The sequence below is a fragment of the Eriocheir sinensis genome, chromosome 26 (assembly GCF_024679095.1).
Source record: "Eriocheir sinensis breed Jianghai 21 chromosome 26, ASM2467909v1, whole genome shotgun sequence".
Taxonomy (NCBI): Eukaryota; Metazoa; Arthropoda; class Malacostraca; order Decapoda; family Varunidae; genus Eriocheir; species Eriocheir sinensis.
This window is the reverse complement of record NC_066534.1, coordinates 17,055,534-17,082,446: the sequence shown is the minus strand read 5'-3', so window position 1 is coordinate 17,082,446 and position 26,913 is coordinate 17,055,534. Positions and strand designations below refer to the sequence as shown.

The following is a 26,913-nucleotide window of genomic DNA, read 5'->3' as shown; positions in this document are numbered from 1 at the left end:
AAGAAGAAAAAAAAGCGAAGTGTCATGGTTCTACTGGGCTGTCTTCCTCCTCCTCCTCTTCCTCCTCCTCTCTCTCCTCTTTTCCTCCTCCTCCTCCTCTTTAAATCCTGCTATTATGTCTTTCTTTACCTTTTCTTACATTTTTCTCTTTTCCCCGTTATTTTTTGTGATTTCTTATGCCCTCGTTTCGTGTCCTCCTCCTCCTCCTTCTCCTCCTCCTCTTCCTCCTCTTCCTCGTCTTTCTCACTCGTATTTCGCATTATTATTTCCTTATCATGTCCTTCCTCTTCCTCCTCCTCCTCCTCCTCCTCCTCCTCCTCCTCCCACGGCTTAATGCGACAAGCTTGCTTTATGCCAATTACCAGGTTATGAATTAATCCTCCGTGTGTGTGTGTGTGTGTGTGTGTGTGTGTGTGTGTGTGTGTGTGTGTGTGTGTGTGTGTGTGTGTGTGTGTGTGTGTGTGTGTGTGTTTTGTCTTCTTCCTCTTCATCTTTTCTTCCTTCCTCTTCTTCTTTTACTAATTCTCCTTTTTCTTCTTCTTTCCTTTCCCTTTGTCTTGTTATTGTTCTTTTATTTTTCTTCTTTTTCACTAATTTTTTCATCTTCATATATCTTCTTTTTTCCTTTTTTTCTTCTTTATATCTTTTATTTCTTCGTCTTATCCTTCTTTAACTTATTTTCCTTATTTTTGATCACCATTCCATTAACATTTATTTCAGCATCTAATTATTTTTTTTTTTAAGTCTTCGCTAAAATCCTAAATCACTGTTGTTGTATACCATGTCTTGTTAATGGCGTGTTTCATCTCGTATTATTATTGGTATTTTCTTCCTCTGCTGTTTCCTCCTCTCCTTCCCCCCCGCGAGCCCCTGGTGTCCGCCCCTCTCTCTCTCTCTGTCTCTCTCTCCCTCTCTCCCTCTCTCTCCCCGCCTCAGTGCTCCTTAATTCTCGGCTTTGTGGAGAAAAATCACACACACGAACTCAGACGCCGAAAACAAGCTCTGCCACATCTCCTGACACGGGGTCTTTTATCTGTGTCTGTCAGTCTTTCTGTTTGTCTGTCTGTCTGTCCATCTGTCTATTCTTATCTCATTGTCTATATGTCAAAATTGTTATATAGTTAATTATTTCAGCTTGAATTATCTTTATATGTTTTGCTGTTTAACTGTCTGTCTTTGTCTATCTGTTAACATAATTTTATCTAGCCATCTATCTGTCTACCTTTCAATCTGTATCTATAGTTATCTTTCCATTTTTTATCATACTTATTTTTATTTTTTTAACTCTGTATATCCATGTCAGTGTCTATCTATCCATTCATCTATTTTTTTCTCGTGTAAATCTCAATCTGTATCTTCCTGGGTCCTATCTATCTATCTATTTATCAACACTTATTTTTTAATCTATTCCCCAAGTATCTTTTTTTAGCTGAAAGCATCACACTTACAAAAAACAACAACATTAAAACAACATTCACTTCACTTCCTCCCTTGACCTATATTTCCTATTTATTTCTCTATACTTTTATTTTTTTCAACTCAGAAGCGTCACACACACACACACACACACACACACACACACACACACACACACACACACACACACACACACAGAGCATTAAACTCCTTTCACTTCCCCCTGACTGGAGTGTTTGTGGAATGTTTGTGTTCCCAAGAAAGTCCTTTCAGTGTGAGTGCCCTGGGATCCGAGAGGCATTAAGAGAGACGCGGGGAGGAGAGGAGGAGGAAGAGGAAGAAGAAGAAAAACAGAAATAAGAAGAATAGAGGAGAGTAAGGGATGCTGCAGGTGTTCGATGATAAAAGAGGAGGTGGAAGGGAGGATGTAGAGTGGGAAGGAGTGGAAGACGAAGGAGATGAAGTAGGTGGAGGAGGAGTAGGAGGTGGAAGAAGAAAAGAGAAGGGATGATGTACAGTAGGAAGGAGTGGAAGACGAGGAAGGAGATAAAGTAGGTGGAGGAAGAGGAGGAGGAAGAAGAAGAAAATAAGAGAAAACACGGGATGATAAATAAGTAAAAACGAAGAGGAGGAAGAAGGAAAATACTAGAAAGGAGGAGGATAGATGATGCAGAAAGTGTGGGAGAAAAAGATGAGGAAGGGATGATGTAGAGAGGGATGGAGAAAAAGGAGAGAAAGGAAAAAAAGAGGAAGAAGAAGGAAGGAGGGATGTTGCAGAAGGTGAAGGAGAAGAAGAAGGGCGTGGGAGAAGGAAACGAAAGAAATAAAGGAGGAGGAGGAAGAAGAGGAAAAAGAGAGATAAGAAAACAAGAAATGAAAAAAAAGTAAGTTAAAAGGAAGAAAAAATAAATTCAATAGGTAGAAAAAGAAAGAAGAAAAGAAAGAAAAGGAAAAAAATGCGATTGAGCAGAAGATTAAGGAGAGGAATAAGAAGAAAGAGGAAAAAGGAAGAAAAGAAGAAGAAGAAGAAGAAGAAGAAGAAGAAGAAGAAGAAGAAGAAAAAGAAGAAGTTTAGCTCGTCCTCATAAACATTCCATGCCCTTACCCCCTCCCCCCCTCCCCCCCTATCTCTGCCCCCTCCCCCCTCACTACCCCCCTCCCCCCTCACTACCCCCCTCCCCCCCTATCTCTGCCCCCTCCCCCTTCACTACCCCCCTCCCCCCCTCTTCTCATACTTCAGATTTTAATTCCCTAAAAGCGTCCATTTAATTTCTTCTTTTTTTTTTCTTTTTCTTGATAGTTTCCCGTGTTTTCTTTTTTTATTTCTTTTTGTTTTTTCCTTATTTTTTTTTCTTTTATGCTTCTTAATTATTTTTTTCTTTTCCTTTTCCTTTTAATGTCTATTCGTTTCTTTTTTTTTCTTATTTTCTTTAATTTTTCCTTCTCAATATCTTTTTCATTTTCTTCCTTTTTTATGTCTCGAGTTTCTTTTTTTTTTCCTTAATGTCTGATATGGTGTGTGTGTGTGTGTGTGTGTGTGTGTGTGTGTGTGTGTGTGTTTGTTTGTTTGTTTGTGTGTGCTCCCCCCTCCCCCTCCTGCCCCCTCCCCTCCTGCTCCTCTAACACCCCCTCCCTGTAACACCCCCTCCCCCCTTCCCCCACTCACTCACCTGCCCACCCCACTCAAGGTAACCTCATTCCTCCAGGTCGTAAACATCTTAATCAAGTTACCTCCAGGTCTCCTCCATCCTTCCTCCCTCCACCTCTCCCCCCGCACCCCTTCCCTCCTCACCCCTTCCTCCATCCTCCCTCCCTCTTTCTCTCTCTCTTCCTTCCTCACTAATCCTCCCTCTACCACCCTTCTTCACTCCTTCCTTTTCCTTTTCTCCTCTAGTTTTCTCCCCTTCTCCCTCCTTTCCTCCCTCCCTCCCTCTACCTCCTGTCCTTCTTCTATCTTCTCCATTTCCTTCTCCCTTCCTCCTGCTTTCTCCACCTTCCTCTCCCTCCTCTCCGTTTCTCTACTTTCCCTTACACACCTTTCCTCTTCCTCCCTTCCTTCACCTCCTTCCTTCTTTCCTCATCCTACCTCACCCTCCTTCCCTCTCCCTCCCTCTCTCTTCAACCTCCTTCCTCCTTTCTTCCCTTACCCTCCTTCCCTCTCCCTCCCTTTCTCCTTCATCTCCTTCCTACCTTCCTTACCCTCCCCCATCTCCTCTCTCCCTCCCTCCCTCTCCCTTCCTCAAGGTATTTCTCCAAGAGGGAGCACAGCACTTGCTCCCTGAAGACTCACTCTCCCTTTCAATTCTCCTTCTGACACTCCTTTTGACTCCTTTCACTTTTTATCTTCGCTGCTCCCTGGGTCACGGTCCATTTAGTCTCTCTCTCTCTCTCTCTCTCTCATCGTTTATTCTTTTTCTTTCGTTTTTTCTATCTTTTTTCTTTTTTATTCTATTTGTTTTGTTTTTCTTTTTTCTTTCTTACTCACTTTCTTTCTCACACTCGCTTTCTGTTCCGTCTCTGTGTCTGAGAGAGAGAGAGAGAGAGAGAGAGAGATGCACATTTGAGAAAGCATCAAAGAAAATATTAATGACCATCAAGATAATGAGAAAGGATAAAGCATTCTCTCTCTCTCTCTCTCTCTCTCTCTCTCTCTCTCTCTCTCTCTCTCTCTCTCTCTCTCTCTCTCTCTCTCTCTCTCTCTCTCTCTCTCTCTCTCTCTCCTCTTCCTTCCTCTCTCTCTCTTCGTTATATACTAAGGCTTGTAATTACTCTGTACTCTTAACACGTTGGTACATGTTCATAAGAAGTGAGGTATTAAGGAAGGGAGGGAGAGTGGGTAGGTAGGGAGAGAGAGAGAGAGGAAGGGAAGGAGGGAAGGATGAGAAGGGGAGGAAATGAGAAATATGGAAAGATAAGGGAAGGAAGGGTAAGGGAAGGAAGGATAAGGGAAGGAAGGGTAAGGGAAGGAAGGATAAGGGAAGGAAGGATAAGGGAAGGAAGGGTAAAGAAAGGAAGGGATTCTAATGCAAGCTGAAATGAGCAACAAATGGAGTCCCAGGAATATGTTTAAAAAGAAGAGGAGGAGGAGGAGGATGAAGGAGAGGAAAACGAGGAGGAGAAGGAGGAAGAAGACAAGTAACAGAGGAATAATTGAGTGCTTTATCATTTATACATTATCATTATCATCATCATTATCTCTCTTTTTATAACTCTTTTTATAGGAGAAATGATTTGCTGGGTTTTTTTTTCATTATTGTTTTCTTTTGTGTGTGTGTCCTTGAGCTGTTTCCTTTACCGTAAAAAAAATCATCTTCATCGTCATCGTTATCATCACCTTCAGCAAATACTAGACCACTACACGAGGCCTTTCCTAACATCCCTAACCATCTCTCCGTTTATTGTTAGTGTACTCCATCTTGGGCAGGTAGATGTTTTAAGTTCGTCTCCTTACCTGGCTTCCTATCCACCCTGACTTCTATAGCGCCTTAGTCGATACTCTTTGGTTGTTCAGGTCCGGTAAATGCTCTATATAGTAAGTTCATCTCCCTATCTGGTTCTACATCCGCCCTGACTAGAATCTATAGCGCCTCTGTCGATACTCTTTGGTTGTTCCGGTCCGGTAAATGCTCTATATAAGAAGTTCATCTCCCTACCTGGTTCTTTATCCGCCCTGACTAGAATCTATAGCGCCTTAGTCAATACTCTTTGGTTGTTCAGGTCCGGTAAATGCTCTATATAGTAAGTTCATCTCCCTATCTGGTTCTTTATCCGCCCTGACTTCTATAGTGTCTTAGTCAATACTCTTTGGTTGTTCAGGTCCGGTAAATGCTCTATATAGTAAGTTCATCTCCCTATCTGGTTCTTTATCCGCCCTGACTAGAATCTATAGCGCCTTAGTCGATACTCTTTGGTTGTTCAGGTCCGGTAAATGCTCTATATAATAAGTTCATCTCCCTATCTGGTTCTTTATCCGCCCTGACTAGAATCTATAGCGCCTTAGTCGATACTCTTTGGTTGTTCAGGTCCGGTAAATGCTCTATATAGTAAGTTCATCTCCCCACCTGGTTCTCTATCCGCCCTGACTTCTATAACGCCTTAGTCGATGCCTCGTTACTCTCTTTGTCCATCTGTTATACGCATGTTATGATGAGCCCAAACCCATTTATTTGTTATTAATTATCATTGAAATATAATGACCCTTTACATACCTGTACATACGAATATACATACATTTTTTATAGTAAAGGAGGCAGCTAAGGGTAAGAAAAAAAATGAAGACCCCCCCAAAACATACATACATACATACAGCACCTCCATACATATATTCATACATACATACAAACATACATACATACATACATACATTCATACATACATACATACATTCATACATACATACCCTTGAGCAGCGTCCTTTACTCTAAAAAACATATACATACATACATACATACACACATACATTCATATATATATTTGATGCATAAATATTAGTAGAAAAAAAAAACACAAGCAATATCTTTTCTTCCATTTCGACATGAGAGAAAAACTATTAAGAAAAACTAACCACCATTTTTTCCCCTTTCATTTTGGTGTATTAAAAGAAGAAAAAAAAAAGAAGAAGAAAAAAAAAGCATTCTGAGATCTCATTAACTCGCGCCGAAAAAAACGGTTGAGAGAGAGAGAGAGAGAGACGAATCATCCAAAACAGCTAAAAATATCAATGGCCACAAAAAAGGTCTCTTTGATCTGAATAATTATAAGACGAGGCAAAAAAAAATAGAGTCAGAGGAGAATTTCCCGATGATTAAAACCGCCGGCATCTATCACTTCTCTCTCTCTCTCTCTCTCTCTCTCTCTCTCTCTCTGTCAGCCCTTCATTTCTCTTTTTTTTCTCTTTTTCAATACTTTCTCTCCCTCTTTTTCTTTCGTTCCTATTCATTTATTTCTTTATCCCAATCCTTTTCCCTCGCCTCTTCTCTGTCTTTTACCTTCTTCCTCCATCCCATCCTTTTTTTCTTTTCCCTTTTTCCATATTTTTCCTTCCCTTAATTCCCTTTCCTTTCTCATGTTTTCGTTCCTATTCAGTTCTTTCTTTTCCTCTGTTCTCCTCTCCTCCCCTTTTCCCCTTTGCTTCCTTTCCTTCTTCTCTTTTTTCCTTCTTTTCTCTTCCCTCCCTATCCCTTTTCCCTCCTATTCAGTTCCTTCTTTTCCTTTATCCTCTTTTTATCTCTATCTAAACTTTCTCTCATCTTCCTTCCCATCCCTCCCTCTTCTATTTTCTCTTCATTCCCCTTCCTCCTATTCCCTTTCCTCTGTTACCTTTCCTTCCTACCTAGTTATTATATATTCTCCTTTATCCTCTTTTCTTAAACTCATCCTACTCTCTCTCCCTTTCATCCTGTTCCTTTCCCATGTTCTTTAGTTTTTTCGTTCTTTTCTCCTTCCTCACTCTTCCTTTTCAGTCCAACCATTTTCCACTCTCCCTTCTATCCACACTTTCTCTTCCACTTTCACATAATTTCTTCATCATCCACTTTCTCTCTTTGCCTTTCCTTCACTTCCTTCCTTCCTCTCCTTTCCTTTTCCTTCCTTTCCTACCTTTGCAGTACCTCCCATTTTTTTTCCTCCCTCCATTTTTTCCTTCTCTCCCTATATCTCACTCACTCCCCCCCTCCCCCCCCTCCCTCCCCCACCTATGCATATGTATACCTCGCCCTTATACATGCACGGTGGAAGGGTCATTTTTCTCTTTTAAGGTGATGGATGACTCAATCTCCCCCCTTCTCTCTCTCTCTCTCTCTCTCTCTCTCTCTCTCTCTCTCTCTCTCTCTCTCTCTCTCTCTCTCTCTCTCTCTCTCTCTCTCTCTCTCTCTCATCCATCACATTTTCACACGTTCCTGTTATCTTGACGTTCTCATAAATATTGATCAGTCATTTTGCTTTTTTTTTTTTTTTTTTTTTTTGGTCTCCCCTTCTCGCTTTTTCGTTTTTTTCCCTTTTTTTGGTATTTTTTTCATGTTTTTTTTATTTTTACTCCTGATGTGGTTTCTATGTTTCCTTCTCTTTCTGCTAACTTTTTTCTTCTTTTTCTCCTTTTTTCGTAGTTTTTGTTTTCTCTCTCCACGTGTTTTCCATTTCTCTTTCTTTTCCTGTATTGTTTTTTTTTCTTTCGTCGGGTTTTCATATCTTTGCTTTCTTACTTCTTTCTTGTTGACTTCCTTTCCTACTTTTTTTCCCCTCTTTTTTCCTTCATTTCCTTACTTTTTACCCCGTGTGTTTCTCATATCTCTTAGCGTTTCATTTCCTCCTTCATATTTTTCTATCTTGAGTATTTTTTTTATATTAATTTACTTTTCTCCAACCGTACTTTCTTTTTTTTCTCCCTATCTTGTCTCTCTTTTATATCAAGTTCTCATATTATTCTATTTATCATTTCATTGCTTTTTCATTACCCGTTTTTCTAATCATCATATTTTTTGCTCTTCTCGTATTCCGTTGCTTTCTTCTTTCTTTAATCTCACTTTTTCTCTCATTTCCTTCATTCGCACTCTATTAATTTTCCTTGTTTTTCTTTCTTTAATCTCACCTTTTCTCGCATTTTTTCCCGCTGACTATTCACACTCTATTCATTTTTCTTGTTCTTCCTCGTTCTGCGTTTAGTCAGTCATTATCTGTATGTTTTATTTCCTGTTATCCTGCTCTTTTTTTTACGTTAACACTCATACACAACTTCATTTTAAATTGTTCTTCTTTCCTTTTCTTTAATCTACTTCTTCCTCGTTCTCTGTTTAGTCAGTCGTTATATGTATGTTTTATTTCCTGTTATCCTGTTCTTTTTTACGTTAACACTCATACACAACGTCATTTTATATTGTTCTTCTTTCCGTTTCGTTAATCTACTTTTTCTTCCGTCTCCCTATTCGTATTTCTCGTTCCTACTTATTCCGGTAAATCCACATGTTCGTTTAATCAGTTTTCGTCCTTTTATCCTTATTCAAATTCTTCCTTATTTATTCCGCTCAGTCATCAAGCATATTCTTATTTTGCTACATTTTTTCCTCTTTTTCCTTTTCCTTTCCTTCCGCTTTCGCAATCCTCTTACTTCGCCTTTTTTTTCTTTCTTATTCTTTCTTTCATCTCTTTAATCGATTTCTTTCCTCCTATTTCCTAATCCTTACCTTCTTTTTATCTATGTCTTTACTCAAGTTCACTGTCTCCTTCCTTTCTCTCGACATGGCAATCCTTTTACTTAATTTTGTTCTTTCCTTCTTCTGCTTAATCGATTTCTTTTCTCTATTTCCTATCCATGTTTTCATTATTCTCTATTCCGCTTAATCCACATACCCTTCTTCTTTTACCCTACTTCTCCTCCTCCTCCTTCCTTCCTTTTATTCTCTTTCTTCCTTTCTTCTCCTTCATCAACTTCTTTTCTCTATTTCCTATCCATGTTTTCATTATTTTCTATTCCGCTTAATCCACATACCCTTCTTCTTTTACCCTACTTCTCCTCCTCCTCCTTCCTTCCTTTTACTCTTGTTCTTCCTTTCTTCTCCTTCATCAACTTCTTTTCTCTATTTCCTATCCATGTTTTCATTATTCTCTATTCCGCTTAATCCACATATCCTTCTTCTTTTACCCTACTTCTCCTCCTCCTCCTTCCTTCCTTTTATTCTCTTTCTTCCTTTCTTCTCCTTCATCAACTTCTTTTCTCTATTTCCTATCCATGTTTTCATTATTCTCTATTCCGCTTAATCCACATATCCTTCTTCTTTTACCCTACTTCTCCTCCTCCTCCATCCATCCTTCCTTCCCTCTCTTCCTTACTTCGCTGCTCGTGTTCATTTGCATCTCTCATTACAAACGCCGCGTCACGCATATTTACGATAATGGGTTCTTTGTAGCGTCTGTTTTGTTGACTCGCCGCTGTTTTACTCCTTCATATATTTTCGTGTAACCTGATATTTCTTTGTTCCGTCAGACTCGTCGTTGTTACGCTTCTTTCTGTGTTTATCTCTTCATCTTTATGTGTATAGATAATGTGGATGGCGTCTCTTTTATTAATCTTGTAATGGTTCTGTTCTGCATTTTAAGAGTGTGTGTGTGGGGGTGAGGGGGGGAGAGAGAGAGAGAGAGAGAGAGAGAGAGAGAGAGACTTATGTGTTTTGGTATATTATTATTTATTTCTTATTTATTCCTCTTCTCCCGTGTCTTCCTCCTCCTCCTCCTCCTCCTCCTCTCTATCCACCTTTTCTTGTCATTCTCAGTCATTCTCTCTCTCTCTCTCTCTCTCTCTCTCTCTCTTTCCTTTCCCATTTTTTTCCAACCTTCTTTATTCTACTTCCGTCCCTTCCTCTCTTATTGCCTCTCTCCTCCTCCTCCTCCTCCTCCTCTTCCTTCTCCTTCCCTCTCTCCTTTCTTTCCTTCCTCCTTAACAGCATGTCACTTTTCACGTTCAATTTCCTTTTCTCGACGCAACTTAAGATTCATTATTTTCATCCCAGTTTGCGTTGCCTGTCTCCTTGGCCTTAACGATGTATATAAAGGAAGAAGGAAGAGAGGGAGGGAAGGACAGAGTGAGCGAGGGAGGGCGGCGGGGAGGGAGAGGGTCACGAGGGAAGGGGCAGAAGGAAGGTAGGAAAGGAGAAGAGATGACACAGGGAGAAAGAAGAGAAGGAGGGAAGGAGGGCGGCAGGGAGGGAATGGACAGAAGGAAGGAGAAAGAAAGAAGAGAGGGACAGAGTTAAAGAGGGAAGGAAAGACACAGTGAGGGAGAGTGGAAGGGATAGAAGGAAAAAGGTGGTTAGGAGTGAAACAGAAGATAGGGAGGAAAGGAAAAGATGATAGAGGATGGAAGAAGAGAGGGATAGAAGAAGGGATGGAGGAGAGGCGAGAGGGAAAGACGAGGTTATGACTGAAAGGAAATAATGAAGATGGGAATGGAAGAATAAGGTAAGATTAGAAAAAAATAAGAAAAGACAGAGGTATTTAGGAAGAAATAAAAAAGCCAGGCAAGGAGGAGGATAGAGATGGGAGGACGTCGAATCGGATGGAAGTAGAAGATAAGAATAGAAGGGAAGAACAGAAGGAGGGATGGAAAAGGTGAGGAAAGGGAAAGAGAAGAAATGGGAAGAAGAGAAAAATTGGCGAAAGGGTCAAAGAATGGACGAAAAATATATGAGAAAAGAAAGAAAAAAAAATTGAAAGTTTGAAGAGGTGAAAAGGAAACGAAAAAGGAGATATGAGAATGGAAAGTCTGAAGGAAGGAGTGAAAGAAAGATGATGGAAATAGGAGAGGAAGAAAAAGCAAGCAAGAAAGAAAGAAAGTAAAGATATTGAAAGAGGAAATATAGGAAGTTTGAAAGGAATGGAAAGAAGGCATTTAAAGACGAAAGATAGAAGAGTTACTTAAAGAGGTAAGGGATAAAAGAAAAACAATAAGGAAAACAGGAAGAAAGGAGGTAAAGATTCATAAAAAAGAAGGGGAGAGAAAGAAAGAGAGAGAGGGAGAGAGAGAGAGCAAGGATATGAGACGGCGTTGAAAAATATGGGATTGGAGGAGGAAAGGAAGAAGGGTAGGAGGAATAAAGAAGAAGGGAGGAAGAGCATAAAAGATAGGGATAATAATGGGAGTGTAGATATTAGTAAGGGGAAGGGAAAGAAAAGATGTTGGGTATAAAGGAGAGGAAAGACAGGAGGGAGAGAAATACAGAAATAAAGAAGGAAGGAAGGAAGGGTTCAGAGAAGGAGAACAAGGAAAGATGTAGAAGTTGGACGTAGAAGGAAATGAAGAAAAGGGGGAGAAAAGGGAATATACAAGAAGGGAAGAGGTAGACAGAAGAAATTGAAGGGGAAAAAGAGAAGATAGAAAAAAAAGAGAAAGGAAGAAGAGGGAACGAGGGAAACAATTAACAAAGGAGAGAAAGAAGAAAAGAACGAAGGAAGGAAGAGCAAAAAAGAGATTAGCCTTACAGTAGAAAAGAAAGGAAGGAAGAAGGCAAGAAAAAATGAGATAATAAGAAGAGAAAGGAAGAGAAATGAACTTTATTGAGGAGAAAGAAGGAAGGAAGGAAGGAAGGAAGAGAAATATAAAACAACGAGATAAAAGGAAGGAGAAAGAAAACGAGAAATGAAAAGAAAGAAAATAGGCAGGAAGAGAGAGAGAGAGAGAGAGAGAGAGAGAGAGAGAGAGAGAGAGAGAGAGAGAGAGAGAGAGAGAGAGAGAGAGAGAGACCTGTCCTACATATTATAAAGGTGAGGTGACCCAGTCCACTCCCCCCCCCCCCACCCACCCCCCTTTAATATGCATAGGCTCCCTTAACACGCTGCCTATAGCTTTTACCTGCATACCTATTAATGAGAGAGAGAGAGAGAGAGAGAGAGAGAGAGAGAGAGAGAGAGAGAGAGAGAGAGAGAGAGAGAGAGAGAGTAGAGAGTGGCAAAGTTAATATATGTATGATAAAAAAAATATAAAAAAAAGGAAATGGAAGGGAAACTTTGTAATGGTTTGGGGAAGGGTGGATACGATTACTTCTAAATTTAAGCTTTTGGTCACCTCGTTTAGATCATTTGTATTTGGTAATGAATTTTTATGTATATATGTGTATAGATTAGCTATGGACATCTATCTATCTATCTGCCCTTATCTACCTTCCTTCTTACATGATATAACTCTTTCTACCTTGCTAATCTTGATTCTTGATTCTTTTTTTGTAGGAGCAGTGAGTAGCGGGCATTTTTTTTTATTATTTTTTCCTTTTTTTGTGCCCTTGAGCTGTCTCCTTTGTTGTAAAAAAAAAAATATTGTCCTTTCCTTCCCGTGTCTACAATTCTTTTACCTATCTACCTACACACCTAGTTATCTGTCTATCTATCCATCCATCTATCTACCTACATACTCACCTACTTACCTCTCAACCTATCAAATTACCCACCTACCTCCCTACCTACATACCGGCCCACCGATACCGATCACTCTTTGACGCCTCTCTAACCAATCCCTTCTCTCCTCCCCCAGTTCTTCGTGAGGACTTCCGCGCGTCACCGTCAGGGGCGCGCGTGGTGGCCGGGGAGCGCGCCGTGCTGGATTGTTCCCCCCCACGCGGCCACCCGGAGCCCCTGGTATCGTGGACTAAGGACGGTCACCCCCTCACCCTCGACGACAGGTGAGTACGGACAGGTGACTAGAGAGAGGCAAGACTAAGGTGGTATAGAGGTAGAGGAAGGAAGCATAGTAGGGACAAGTGATGATGGGTAAGAGAAAATAACGGAGAAAGATGAAATAGTGGAAGAAGAATAAGAAGAGGAAAAAATTAAGAACTGAAAGAATGGGTGAGAGTGGAGAGAAAGGTGGAGCAAAGAAAGAGGAAAGATTAGGAACAGGTGGAGAGGAATGAAAGGGAAAAGAGCAATGGGAAAGGTGGAATAGAAGAAGGAAAATGAATAGGAACATGATGAAGGGGAATGAAAGAGAATGGAAAGAAAGCGAAATAGAGGAAGGAAAGTGAGAGAAAGGAGATGTGGAGATTAGAGGAAGGAAAAAAGAGGAGGAGAAAGGGGGAACAGAGGAAGAAAAGGGAGAGTAAGGGAAAGAAGAGGATTACAAAATAAAGTAAAAGAGGAAAGCAAGATACAAGAAAGAGGAAGGGAATGGTAAAATATGGAAGATAAAGAAGAAGAGGCACAAAGAGAGGAGGAAATAGCAAGGAAAGGAAAGAAGAGAACTGACAAGATATGAGACTGGAAAGGAGATAAAAGAGGCAAGGGAGGGAAAGAAGGAGAAAGAGAGGAAAGAGAAAGAGGGACAGAGAAAAAGGCTGGGAGAGAAAAGATTGGAAGAAAGTGAGATATAGGAAATAAGGAATAAGGAAGTAAGGGAAAGAGAGAGAGTGACGGGACGCAGATAAAATGGAAAGAGGAAGAAGTAGGAAGGAAGGAAGAGCAGAGGATGGAGGAACGCAGGAAGGAAAGAGAGAGGGAACAGAAAAGAGAGGAAAGGGGGGCATCAGCAACGAATGAAAAGGTCACGCTTGGAAATGAAAGGACAAAAGTATATGACGTAAAAATATTGAGAGCGAGAGAGAGAAAATACGATTGGAATTGAATTTTGAGAGAAGATTTGAGAGTTATTGAGACAGCTTGATAGAAAAATGTGTGAGAGAGAGGAGGAGGAGGAGGAGGAGGAGGAGGGAGAGAGGGAGAGGAAGAAGGGGAGGAGGAGGGAGATGGAGAGAGAAAGAGAACGAGAGGGAGAGATATTACACACACACACACACACACACACACACTATTAAGTATCACAGTTGAATTATGAGTCCTCGCCTCGCTTTCCAGTCTCAGCAGAAAGAATGTTCCACCCCGCTCCCTCGCTACCCATGGCCTCGTCCGGTGTACTCTTGATAATATGATGTTACTAGTGAAAGGGTGATCTGGTGTGTGGTACTTGTTTTTTTATTTGTGGTTTCATGGTTATTGTTTTGGTGTGTGTTGGTTAGGTTAGGTTAGTTATGTTAGTTTGGTTTGGTTAGTTTTTACCACTGAGACACCCTGTTCTTCTTCTTCTTCTTGTTGCCGGCACAGGAGGTCCTCGGGCAGGCGCAGGGCGGAGGGCGAACGAAAGGAATCAGGCAAAAGAGAGACTGATAGATATTAAGAAAAAGAGATGCATACCTATCGTTTGTTTGTGTTTTCCTTCTTGTTTTTGTTGTTGACGGCACAGGAGGTCCTCGGGCAGGCGCAGGGCGGAGGGCGAAGGAGAGAGGCAGGCAAAAGAGAGACTGATAGATATAAATATTAAGAAAAAAGAGATGCATACCTATCGTTTGTTGTTGTTGTTCTTGTTCTTGTTGTTGCCGGCACAGGAGGTCCTCGGGCAGGCGCAGGGCGGAGGGCGAAGGGAGCGAAGAACGTTTAGCGTATTTTATCACGTTAACGAAGTAAGCTTATCGGCCGGCCCTGGACCCTTTGTTACTTACTTGGCAGTCTTCGCGGCAGTCCATTAGCCGCTCTGATTATGGCCCAAACATTTTTTCTTCTTGGGAAATTAAGGTAATTGGCCTGTAATTACCCGGGAATTTTCTGCCACTTGGTTAAAAAATGTATAATCGTCTGCCTCTTTACGGTCCTGCTGCACGGCGCCGCTGCGAAGATTTGTTGTGAGGGGGAAGAAAAAAAGGGGGAGTTGGGAAGCGTGGATTCGCTCACCAACATTTTAATACATGAATCTCACTCGCCATTATCTTATATTCGCCATATCTGGATCGCCTAATCAGACCTTTTATTATTATTATTATTTTTTTTTTTAGTATTAAGAGGAGGAGAATTTACATCTATATTCACGAGTCTTCTCCTCCACTGCACATCCTCCCTGTCTGTCTGTCTGTCTTTCACTCGCCTTTTTTTTTTATATTCGCCAAATCTGGATCGCGTAATCAGACCTCTTTTTCTTTAAGTAATAAGAGGAGGAAAATTTACATCTACATTCACGGGTCTTCTCCTCCACTGCACCTTCTGTCTGAATGCCTGTCTGTTGCCTTTTTCCGCCGCTTCATTAAAAGTAAAGAAATATATCCTACTACCGCATCCGTTGGCGATAATAAGAATGAGTGTTTTCGGCTTATTCTCAAAGAAAAGTCTTGCGCTACACTATTAGACTTTATTTCTTCCCTCACCTCCTGTCTGTTTGTTTCCTACCTTTTTTTATACTCTCGGGTATCGGAGATGTTGCTAATAATCTCATCTGCAAAGCTGTTTCGAATTCGCGTGCTTTCGGCTCATCCAGAAGCAGATATCTTGAACTTCACGTCCCACATTTTTAGTCTTATTTTCCAGACCCATAAACAAGTAACAATATTTCCTGGTAATGAACACGTTGCTAATAATCTCATCTGTAAAGCTGTTTAGGACATGCTTGTTTTCGGCCCATCCAGAAGCAGATTCCTTACACTTCACGTTCTACATATTTAGAGTCTTATTTTCCAGACACATAAACAAGTAAGAATGTTTCCTGGTATTCAACACGTTGCTAATAATCTCAATCTCCAAAGCTGTTTCGAATTCGCGTGTTTTCGGCTCATCCAGAAGCAGATATCTTGCTCTTCACGTCCCATCTTTTTAGCCTTATTTTCCGGACCCGTAAACAAGTAAAAATATTTCCCGGTATTGAACACGTTGCTAATAATCTTAATCTCCAAAGCTGTTTAGGATATGCGTGTTTTTCGGCTCTTTCATAAGCAGAATTCTTGCGCTGTACTTCCATTCTTATTTTTTCTCCTTTTTTTTTCGCTTCTGTAAAAATTCAAATATTTTCTGGTATTGCACATGTTCCCGGTAATCTAATATGTGGAGCTGTTTAGAATATGAGTGTTTTTCCCTCATTCATAAGCAGAACTCCTACACTTTCCCTTCGGCCTGTTTTTTCCCTTTCTCGCCCCGGAAAAAAAATATATATTCCCACGTATTGCAGAGTTACTAATCGCTCCATCTCTAAACCTCTTTCATATATTAGTTCTTTTCCTTCCTTTTCATTCCAACACCACCTGAATGATAGAGCTTAATATTGTTGCAAAAATCTCTTGTATACATTTTATTCTCGCGTTCGTCTTTCCTATTAAACATATTTTGGAACATTCTCTTTGTTTAACACGCGGGGGAAGTGGTTTTTCTTTATCTCTCTTTTTTGCTGTCCGTCTTTCTTGCACTCTTTTGTTGTCTTTATCGCACTCCGTCTTTTTGTTAACATGTGCGTGAGTGGGCGGGAGACCTTTCTTTAATACCCGCCCCTCCCACCTGCCTGCCGGACCCTGCCGCCTGCCCTGCCCTGCTCTCTTGCGTGGGTCGGGTGGCTGGGCTGGCTGACTGAATGGCCACCTCACACGATTCTTCAGTCATTTCATACTTGTTACTTCTCGTCCAGTTAAAAAAAAAGTGTGTTCTTGTTCTTATAAAAGTGGTCATCTGCTTTGTGTGTCAGGGAGGGATTGGCAAATAGATAAATAGATAGGTAGATAGATGGATATATAGAGTGATATAGAGAGCATAGAATCATCATCATCATCATCATCATCATCATCATCAGGGTAATAGTAGCTGGGCATCGATCAGTCACACCAAGCAACACAAGACAGGTTCCAACACGTCTTCAGAAACGAGTCTCGCTGAATAAGAGGGAAAAAAAAACGTGATAGGACATGCAGAGACAAACGCTTGGCCGAGAGAGAGAGAGAGAGAGAGAGAGAGAGAGAGAGAGAGAGAGAGACACGTTTAACATTTACTTCAACTAAGACTCAAGAAATTAAACAAATTACGCCGGCGGACTTTGCTGAGATGAGAATGGGCGGTGCATGTGGTGTGTGGGGGGGAGGGGAAGGGAAGGGGAGAGTGGAGATGGAGGGGAGAGGGGAAAAGGAGGAGAAGGAGTGAGAGAAAGGGAGGAGGAGAATGGGAAGGGGTGGGTGTTAGGGGGAAAGGGATGATTGTAGGAAGAAAGGAAGAACCAATGGAGAGGAGGAAAAGGGAGGAAGAAATGAGGAAGGGTGGGGAGTAGGAGGGAGTGTGGGTGTAGGTATGGGACCGAGAGGGTTGCTGATGGGGGGGAGAAATTGAAGGGTAGGTTATATAGAATAGAATTAAGTAGGACATGAGAATTGCCAGATAAGGTGGAATGGGGAGGGAAGCAAGGGAGAGAGAAAGGCAAAGTACTGTTAGAAAGACGAAGGGAGGAGAGGGGATGAGATGCGAGAGGAAAAAGGGGATGAGGTAGATTGAAGGTTGATTAGTAAGGTAGAAAAGAAAGGGGGAAAGGGAATGGTAGGGAAGGCTTGTTGGTGAGGAAATAGGAAAGGGACGAAAAAGAGAGAGCGAAGAGAGAGGGAAGGAGGAAAAAGGAGACGAAAGAGGAGAAAAAGTAGATAGGCGATGTGATGAGCGAAGGGTAGGAGGGAGGAGGGAAGTGAAAGGAAGACGGGAAGGGGGGTTGGTACTGGGAGGGCAAGGGTGAAGAGAGGAGAGAAGGGGAAGGCAGGGAGGAGAGGGGTAGGAAGGGGAGGCAGAGGAGGGGGAAGAGGGGATTGGGGGGGGGTGCGGGGCTTCACTGGCGAGACTATTATTGAAATTACGCGTGAAATAAATATTTTAATAACGAGAAAAAAAATGTTCGACTTCCATGATGCAGGAAACGCGAGAGTAAAGGTGTGTGTGTGTGTGTGTGTGTGTGTGTGTGTGTGTGTGTGTGTGTGTGTGTGTGTGTGTGTAAATATGAATGCATTACATTAGCAAAATGAGTTTCACGCTGAATTAGACCGGAATAATTTTGGAAGTTTCGTCGAGTTTCCCTTTTGCAAATTACGGAGTTTTAAGAAACGCCTCATGTTATTATTATTATTATTATTATTATTATTATTATTATTATTATTATTATTATTATTATTATTATTATTATTATTATTATTACTATTACTATTATTGTTGTTGTTGATGTTGCTGTTCTCAACACTATACAGAGGAGAGTGTTTCTGTTCATTCCTTAATTCGTGGTGAGTCAAAACAGTTATTACTCTCGAAACACTAAAAAAACAACACAACACAAAGTCACAGAATAGCAACGCAACACAACTCCCTTCATAATGCATCCTTATGTGCGTGTTTTTTTTGTGTGTGTGTGTGTTGCAGCTTCCTTTCACTACCCCACTTAGCTGGATGTGTTGAGTCGCCTTCCCTTGCTTTCCTTTGCTTTCCTCTGTTTTGCTTTGTTTTCCTTTGTTTTCCTTTGTTTTCCTCTGTTTTGCTTTGTTTTCCTCTGTTTCGTGTTGAATTGCGTTGCTTGGCGTTGTGTTGAGCCAAGTTACCATCGGTGGCAAGTCAACACACACACACACACACACACACACACACACACACACATTCACACCGCTTAGCTCAGCACATCAGTCGCGCATCGGAAGCTGACGAGGGTGATACTGACGGTGGGGCGATGCTGAGCGGAGATGTGAGATGATTGACTAAGAGCAGATGGTGATGGGGGGGCGGGGGGGGATTCTCGCGCTGAGGAAGATGGGAAACGGGAGATGAAAGTAAGAGAAAAGAGAATGCTGATAAGGTTGGTGATAGCTTAGGGACACACTCAAATTCACATACACCTCCACACCAGAACACTCATAACATTGCATATATCTGTTTCAGGACCCAAAACCTGCCTTAACCGCACCAATAACGATACCTAACCACCCCATTAACGATACCCAGTCAAAATTAGTATTAAAATCGTCAAGCATCGATGTTTTTATTTACTTTTGGATCAAAAACCGAATAATACGAGATGCTAATTACGATGATCTGGTAACTATTGTACACACTGGTCACAAAGAATGAAGAAAATGGATAAAGAAAAGAAGCAAAAAATAACAGACGGTGATTTAGATGTAGATGGTGATGGTGGCGATGATGATAGGTGAAATTCTCTTAATGGTTAGGTATGGAATAGAATAGAAGATAGATAGTGAAGATGTAAGACACAGTGAGGGGGAAGAAGGTTATAAAAAAGTGAAATAAAATTGGGAAAAAGAAGAGGGGAAGGAGAAATATGAGGTGATGATGATAGGTCAAATTCTCTTAATGATCAGGTATGGAATAGAAGATAGATAGTGGAGATGTAAGACACAGTGAGGGGAAGAAGGTTATGAAAAAGGGAAATAGAATTGGGAGAAAGAAGAGGGGAAGGAGAAAATGTGAGGTGATAACGATGGGGGGGTGCAGATAACAACAACAACAACAACAAAAACAACAACAACAACAACAACAACAATAACAAAATAGACAGACAGACAGACAGACAAAAACAAACAGAGAGAGAGACAAACAAACAAGGGACTATGAGAGAAAAGAAACACGCGAAAGATACTACTCCCTCTGCCCCCGGAAAAAAAATAATGATGGTGATGATGGTATTCGAACGCTCAGGAAATCAGAAAAAAAGGCGAGGTGTTGGTGATGGTTGTGGTGATGGTGGTGGTGTTGGTGATGATGATGGTGGTGGTAATGGTAGAAGTGTTGATGGTGATGATGATAGAACCTTTTCCTTCCATTTCTTTGGGTCGCTCTGGGAGACGAGAGACACAGGAGAGGGAGAGGAAAAAAACACAGAATGATGATGATGGTATTGGGACTATTCTCTCTCTCTCTCTCTCTCTCTCTCTCTCTCTCTCTCTCTCTCTCTCTCTCTCTCTCTCTCTCTCTCATCTCCCCAAAGACTTGCCTCCCCTCTCCCCGTTCCATCCCCTTTCCTCCCCTCTCCCTCTCCCCAAAGACTTACCTCCCCTCTCCCCCTTCCCTCCCCTTTCCTCCCCTCTCCCTCTCCCCTCCTTTCCCCTCTCTTTCTATAATACACGGAGCCGCGGCGCCACAACCACCCCTTCTCTCTCTCCTCTCCTCTCCCCTCTCCCCTCCCTCTCCCCTCTCCCCTCACATCGGCTGACTGCATTATGTAAACCACTGCCGATACCGATCACACTCTCCCCTCACCCTCCCTCTCTCCCCCTTCTTCTCCCCTCTCCCCTCTCTCCCTCTCTCTCTTCCTCTCTCTCTTACATCACGTGAATCCCCAAGGTAACCAACCACCTGATCTCTCTCTCTCTCTCTCTCTCATCCTGGACACCTCAATTCCCTTTTATTTTCCCACCACTGCAGTTTCTATCTCATCTCCCATCTCTCTCTCTCTCTCTCTCTGCATCTATCTATCTGTCTATCTATCTATATTTACCCTTTTTTTTTCTTCCTCTCCTTACTTCTATTTCAATATATAAATATTCTTTTTCTACCTACATTTTCTTCATTCCCATCATCTCTTTATTTACATTTATTATCTTCTTATCTGCATCTTTTTTCCCTCTCACACTATCTATGTCTATCCATCAATGTCTATATCTATTCATCTCCATCTATCTCAATCCAAGCTTCCTCTATGGCATTAGGCGCTCTTCTCCCTCCCCTTCAGCCTCTCTCCTCTTCCTTCCTTCCTGCCCCGGCGATGCTGTGTATTATGTATGGCAGCGAGAAGGGAAGGGAAGGGCTGGCTGGAGGGCGGCGGCTGAATGAGGGACGGATGAGTGTTTATGCGAGTCTCCCCCTGCAACGTTATGTTTTTTCCCCCGTTTTCTATGGGTGTTGATTTTTTGGAGTTGCGGGAGGGTTGGTATGTTGGTGTGTGTATGTGTGTGTGTGTTTTCGTTTTTTTGTGTGTGTTTTTGAGGGTTTCCTCCTTCATGCTTTGTGGTTTTGTGGGTGGGTGAGATTTGCATGTTTGTGAAAGGGGGAACATACATACACACACACACACACACACACACACATACATGCATACATACATACATACATACAAACATACATACATTGATAATCATGCAGTTATACACATACTGATACATTCTCTCTCTCTCTCTCTCTCTCTCTCTCTCTCTCTCTCTCTCTCTCTCTCTCTCTCTCTCTCTCTCTCTCTCTCTCTCTCTCTCTCTCTCTCTCTCTAAAACACACACACTCACCACCCTTCTTCCCTCCCCTCCTCTCCCTCCCCCTCTCTCTCTCTCTTTCACTCTCACTTCCCTCGCTCACTCTCTCCCTTTCTCTCCCTCTTCTCGATAAACTTTAACTGTAATCTAAACTTTCGGACCTTAATTGCTAACCATCGCGGGTATAAGTTTCATCTCTTTCCTCCATCCTTCCCTTTCCCTCCTCGCCCCTCCTCCTCCTTCTCGTCCTCCTCCTCCTCCTCCTCCCTGTTGACTTTGTGTTTAAGCGCCTGTATGCCTTAGATTCAATGTTAATTACGCGCCGGAATAGCTTTTAGTGGCGGGTCCAACTCGTACCTCCCGACCCATGGGACAGGGGCGGCGGCGGCGGCGGCGACTCTTGGTGGAGGACGCGACTCTGACGGGACGGACTGACGGACTGACTATATGGAGGACGCGAGAGTGACTGAGTGACTGATTAGGTGACTGAATGGTAGAATGAGTGGCTAGTAAACTGACTTACTGAACTGCTTGACTCTCTGGGTGGGTGGGTGAGAAACATGCTGATAAAGAGAGGGACAGTATACGTGGTTGAGTAGGAAGGAATAACACAAGAGAAGTAAGGATAATTATGTATAGAAAAAACCCCATGAAGTGTCAAATTAAGGAGGCTGACTGAGAGGGTAGAAATGTAGGATTATGCTGAAGGGAGCCAGAGTACTTAGTTGAGTTGTATAATATGATCAACAAACTAAGGTGGATAAAAACGTAAGCCTCTCATATATACAGCGTAATAGAGTCCTCAATGCAGTGATCTGGGTTTGGAAAAGAAGAATGGGAGGCAATAGCTTTAACGGGTAATGACAAAAGGGAACGAAGAAAAGTCCACGAAGAAAATAATGTAGTGCCAAGTATATCGAAGAGGACAGACCGCGTGTTGATGTTGGCGTGGGAGATAATATATATAAAAGACGAGACATATTAATGATGCTAACCATATAAAGAAATAACGGCTCGTTTTACTTATTTGACAGAGTTTGAAAGAAGTGAAAGAAAAATAAATCACGTGAATATTGGAAGGAAAAAAGACTGATGCAACATGAGAGAGAGAGAGAGAGAGAGAGAGAGAGAGAGAGAGAGAGAGAGAGAGACCCAACATCAAAATAGACAAAAAGAAATGTGAGAATGAAATGCGGTGTATATAAATGAGGATCCAAATAAGAGATAAACTGAGAGGGAAAAAAACAAAAAAAAACAAAAAAAATAGGAGAGGAAAGAAAAAAAGGAATATATTGAAATGGTCCATGTGTGTGTGTGTGTGTGTGTGTGTGTGTGTGTGTGTGTGTGTGTGTGTGTGTGTGTGTGTGTGTGTGAAAGAGCTTGTGAGTGGTGGATGGAAGGGGAAAAAAAGAACATAAATAACTATAAAAAAAAGTAATTAGAAACAGACAAACAGACAGCACATGATGACTAGATTCTGATGGATTAAAACGCGAGGATGAAAAGAAAAAAAGTAAAAAAGAAAGGTAGATGGAAATGGTCAGTGAGAGAGAGAGAGAGAGAGAGAGAGAGAGAGAGAGAGAGAGACTGAAAGGGGGAAGCTGCAAATTAGGTACTTCTCCCCTAAAAAAAAAAAAGGCTCCACTTGCCGCTAAAAAAATGAAAAAAAAAAAATTCTATCAACCCCAATACTCATCATCCGTCCGTCCCCTTCCGAAAAATATGTCCAATTACACCCCAGGAAGGCTGCCAATCACGCCCCAGCAAAGGAAATGTGTTGACTATTTCAGACAAAAAAGTAGTGAATATACAGATGAGTGTACACATAAAACACGAACAAGAGAAACAAAGGAAAAATGCTGGCTATTATACACACAAAAAAAATATGAGTACGTAGATAAGTTGATAAATATTAAGAGATCAAAGGAAAACAAAGGAAAATTTTTGGCTCTTACATAGACATAAATAAAGTGAGTATACAGACGAGTGAACAAATGAAGAAATAACAGGGAAAAAAAGGAAAAATGTTGACTCTTACACACACGAAAAAAAGCGAATACCTAAATAAGTGAAGAAATAAAAAGAAAAACGAAGGAAAAAAATGTATATAAAGAAAGCTAAATTTGATAAAAGAAGAAAGAAAATATATATGTATAGAAAACAATACATCGAAGTTTGTTATTATAGACACGCAAAAAATAGGTAAATTAATAAGTAAGTAAATAAAAGAATAAATATTAGAACAAATAAATAACGTTGATCACTCTATACAAACTCCCCAAAGCTGCTGTCAACTCTACTTAAAAATACATAGAAATAAACATACTAATTATACCGTCGCCCCTCACCCCCTAACCCCCCCATACAAAATCTAGCAACCACCAATCCCCCCACCCACCCATGGAAAATGTGTCTCCCCCCCCCCCCCCCCCTCTCTCTCTACGTTCCCTATACTTACCCTCAACACTGCTTCAGAAAAAGAGGGAATTACACCCGACCCATACAAAAAGGTTAAGTCACCCCCCTCAAACAAAGACCGCTAATTACTTCCTCTCAACTCCACATATTTTTACCCCCTTTCCTTATTATTTTCCCCTTCTCTTTCTCTCTTCCTTCTTCCCTCCCTACTCCCTCCCCACCTCCCCTCACTCACTCCCACCCTTCACAAAACACAAATAATAAACTTCTATATTTTTACCCCTTCCCTTATTATATCCTCCTTTCCCTTTATCCTTTTCCCCTCCCATTTCCTCACTCCTTCCTCCCTCCACCCTTTCCCTCACTTCCCCCTTCATAAAACATGCACCTCAAACTTTCAATTCCGTGTTTCCTCCCTTTTCCCTTCTTTCCCTCCTCCTTCCCCCCCTTTCCTCCTTCCCTTCCCATTGGTCAAAAAAAGGGTGCTAATTACATCCCCCTTTTACCCCCACACACAAAACGTTCACTCCTTTATCCCCTTTCCCTTCCCTTCCTCCTCTTGTCCCCTTCTCTTCCTCTACCTTCCCCCTTTTCCTCTTACCCAAAATATAGAAGACTGGGGTAGTAGTAGTAGTAGTAGTAGTAGTAGTAGTAGTAGTAATAGGGGAACGGCGTGCAGTCCGTATTAATAAAGATGTCTGTCTGTTGAGGCGGAGGACGGGCTGTTGTTTACGAGGCTGTTAACGTCGCGGGTAAGTCGGTCGGTGGATGGGCGGAAGGAAGTAGAAGAGTTGGACCACTTCTTCTTTTAGATTTTTGCTTCACGACCCGTAGCCACACGATTCGTTCTCTCTCTCTCTCTCTCTCTCTCTCTCTCTCTCTCTCTCTCTCTCTCTCTCTCTCTCTCTCTCTCTCTCTCTCTCTCTCTCTCTCTCTCTCTCTCTCTCTCTCTCTCTCTCTCTCTCTCTCTCTCTCTCTCTCTCTCTCTCTCTCTCTCTCTCTCTCTCTCTCTCTCTCTCTCTCTCTCTCTCTCTCTCTCTCTCTCTCTCTCTCTCTCTCTCTCTCTCTCGTTTAACCCTCCCTTCCTCTTTTACTCCTCCTCAACTCTCTCCATTTCTACTGTTTTTTCTTCCCTTCGTCTCTCCCTTTCCTTAACTGTCTTCCTTATCTCTCTCTCCCTTTTGTCTCTGAAACCCTCTATTTTTTCCCTCACCTTCCTCCTTCACTCCCTCTCTGCTATCCTCTGTACCCCTTTTTTCCCTTCTTCCTTCCTTCCCTTTCTGCAACTTTCTCTCCCTTCTCTTTCCCTCTTTGAAACCCATTCTTTTCATCCCTCCCTTATTCCTTCTTTCCCTGCATTCCTCCCCACGCTCCCTGAAACCCTATCCTTACCTTCCTCCCTCTCTTTCTACAACCTTCTCTGTTTCCTCCCCTTCTTCCCCCTTTTCCTGTAACCCTCTCCATATCCCTTACTACTTCCCCTGAAACTCTCTCTGCCTCACATCCCTCCCTTTCCTTCTTGCAATCCTTCTTCCCTGTGTCTCTCTCCTTCCCTCAATTTCTCTGTCTTAATTTCTCATAAATGCTTTTTCTCTCCCTCATTTTTTCCTTCCATCCATCTCCCACTTCTCTCGCAATCTATCACTGAAATCTAGTCTCCGTTTCCCCCTCCAATTCCTCTTTTTATCTTCTTTCCATCTCAGTCACAAGCCTTTCTATTTTCCGTCCCTACTTCCGCTACCTTCGTCTCTTTCTACCGCCACGCACTGTCTGTAGGGGGGGATTGGACACCTCTTTTCAACACTATCTTTGAGGCAGTGGTGGTGGCGGCGGCAACAATGGTGGCAGGGGTAGGATTCAGATGATGATAGATGTAAGGTTCCCGGTCGGCAGAGAGGCCTACATTAGTCTCGTCCTACCTCCACGCACTATATTTAGAGATAGGAAGGATGTTTCGCCTCAACACTATCCCTTGAGGCTGTGGTGGTGGTGTGTGTGTGTGTGGGGGGTGGGGTGGGGGGAGTTGACTACACTGGTGGCAGCGGTGGGATACATGTAGTGGCATCTGTCAGGTTCCCAGGCGGCAGGGAGACGACCCGGTCCTATCTGTGCATCGGGGGAATTATAAAACGCAGCCTCTCAGATAGACTGCCGGACGAGGTAGCAAAATATGACCTTTTTTCCCCCCGTGAGCGCCAGTCCTGCCCGTAAACATGCACCGGGACTTCAAAGGGAAAGAAAATACGTACGACTTTTGTGTATCTAATTATAGGTTCTTCTCTCCTGTGATCCTCTTTTTTTTAACCTGTCTCTTCTCTCTCCCTTCCCCCCTCCTTTCCTCTTTCCCTCTTGCAACTCTCTTCTCTTCTCAATCTCTCTGGAATATATTGGGGGGAAGAAAAAGGTGAAGTGGTTATTTTAGTTGCATGAGTACTGGACTGTTTTTGGTGGTGGTGGAAAAGGACTAAAGTGCTGGTGGACCTATTCTTTCCCTCTACCTCTTCTTTCTCCTCCATCTCCTCCTCCTCCTCCTCCTCCTCGTCCTACGTCTCGTCGGCGCGTCGCTCGGAATTAGACGCGGAAAAAGGCTCCCTAATGTTTCTGGGCCGCGGCTTTATGATGATGTAAACCCGCGGCGATGACACAACCTCGCGGCGGGTCACCCAGGACGGGGCCGTGTGTGTGTGTGTGTGTGTGTGTGTGTGTGTGTGTGTGTGTGTGTGTGTGTGTGTGTGTGTGTGTGTGTGTGTGTTTCATTTATTTCCTTTACCCCTGAATCGTCTATCTCTTTTTGTCTCTATGTCTGTTTTACTTTTGTGTGTGTGTTACTAAAGATTGGTTGACTACGGTTGACTCTGCTTGATCTGGTTTGACTCTTCTTGACTTGGCTTGACTGTTCTTGCCCTGGGTTGACTCTGCTTGGCCTCTGTTGACTCCGCTTGCCTTCGGTTGATTAAATTATTTTGACTCTTTATAATTGCTGAACTTTAGATGACTGAGTGGTTGACGGGTTGATTGTGGTTGACTGGATGACTGTTGAGCTTTAGGTGACTGACTGATTTGACTGTGGTTGACTGGGTAACTATAGTGAACTTTAGATGACTGAATGGTTGACTGATTGATTGTGGTTGACTGGATGACTGTTGAGCTTTAGGTGACTGACTGATTGACTGTGGGTGACTGGATGGCTCTGGTTGACTCTTACACAAGGCACATAAACAACACACAAACAGTACAGTAGTAAAGAGCTAAGAAACTCCCCCGCCGCCATCACCACCGCCGCAGCCAACACAGGAGGGGAGGTGATCGCCGTTAGAATGTCCATTAAAACGCTGTCTATAGAGAAGGGGGATAAGGGGATAACAGAAGCCAGGCGCGGCGATGAGGGGGCGATAAGGGAGAGAGTTAGTGGGGAGGAGGAAGAAGAGGAGGAGGAGGAGAATTGATCGCTTGTTGGGTGGATCCTGTCGATAACCTCTGTATACGCGAATGCAGAGGTGGAAAAGGAAAGGATGAGGATGGATAAGTGGGAGAAAAGCAAAAGAGAAAGAAAGAAACATTGTGTGAGAAGAGGTTTAAAGAG

The 26,913-nt window shown here is 42.3% G+C and overlaps 1 protein-coding gene across 1 annotated transcript in view; it reads left to right on the top strand.

Annotated features, from left to right (window-relative positions):
* Window positions 1–26,913, top strand: part of LOC127003840 (roundabout homolog 2-like) — a gene marked incomplete at its 5' end in the record, with an annotated part of 245,879 nt that overhangs the window by 48,528 nt on the left and 170,438 nt on the right. The window contains one exon of the mRNA XM_050870915.1: window positions 12,431–12,578. Coding sequence (XP_050726872.1) covers window positions 12,431–12,578 — 148 coding nt within the window. The remainder of the gene's footprint in view (window positions 1–12,430; window positions 12,579–26,913) is intronic.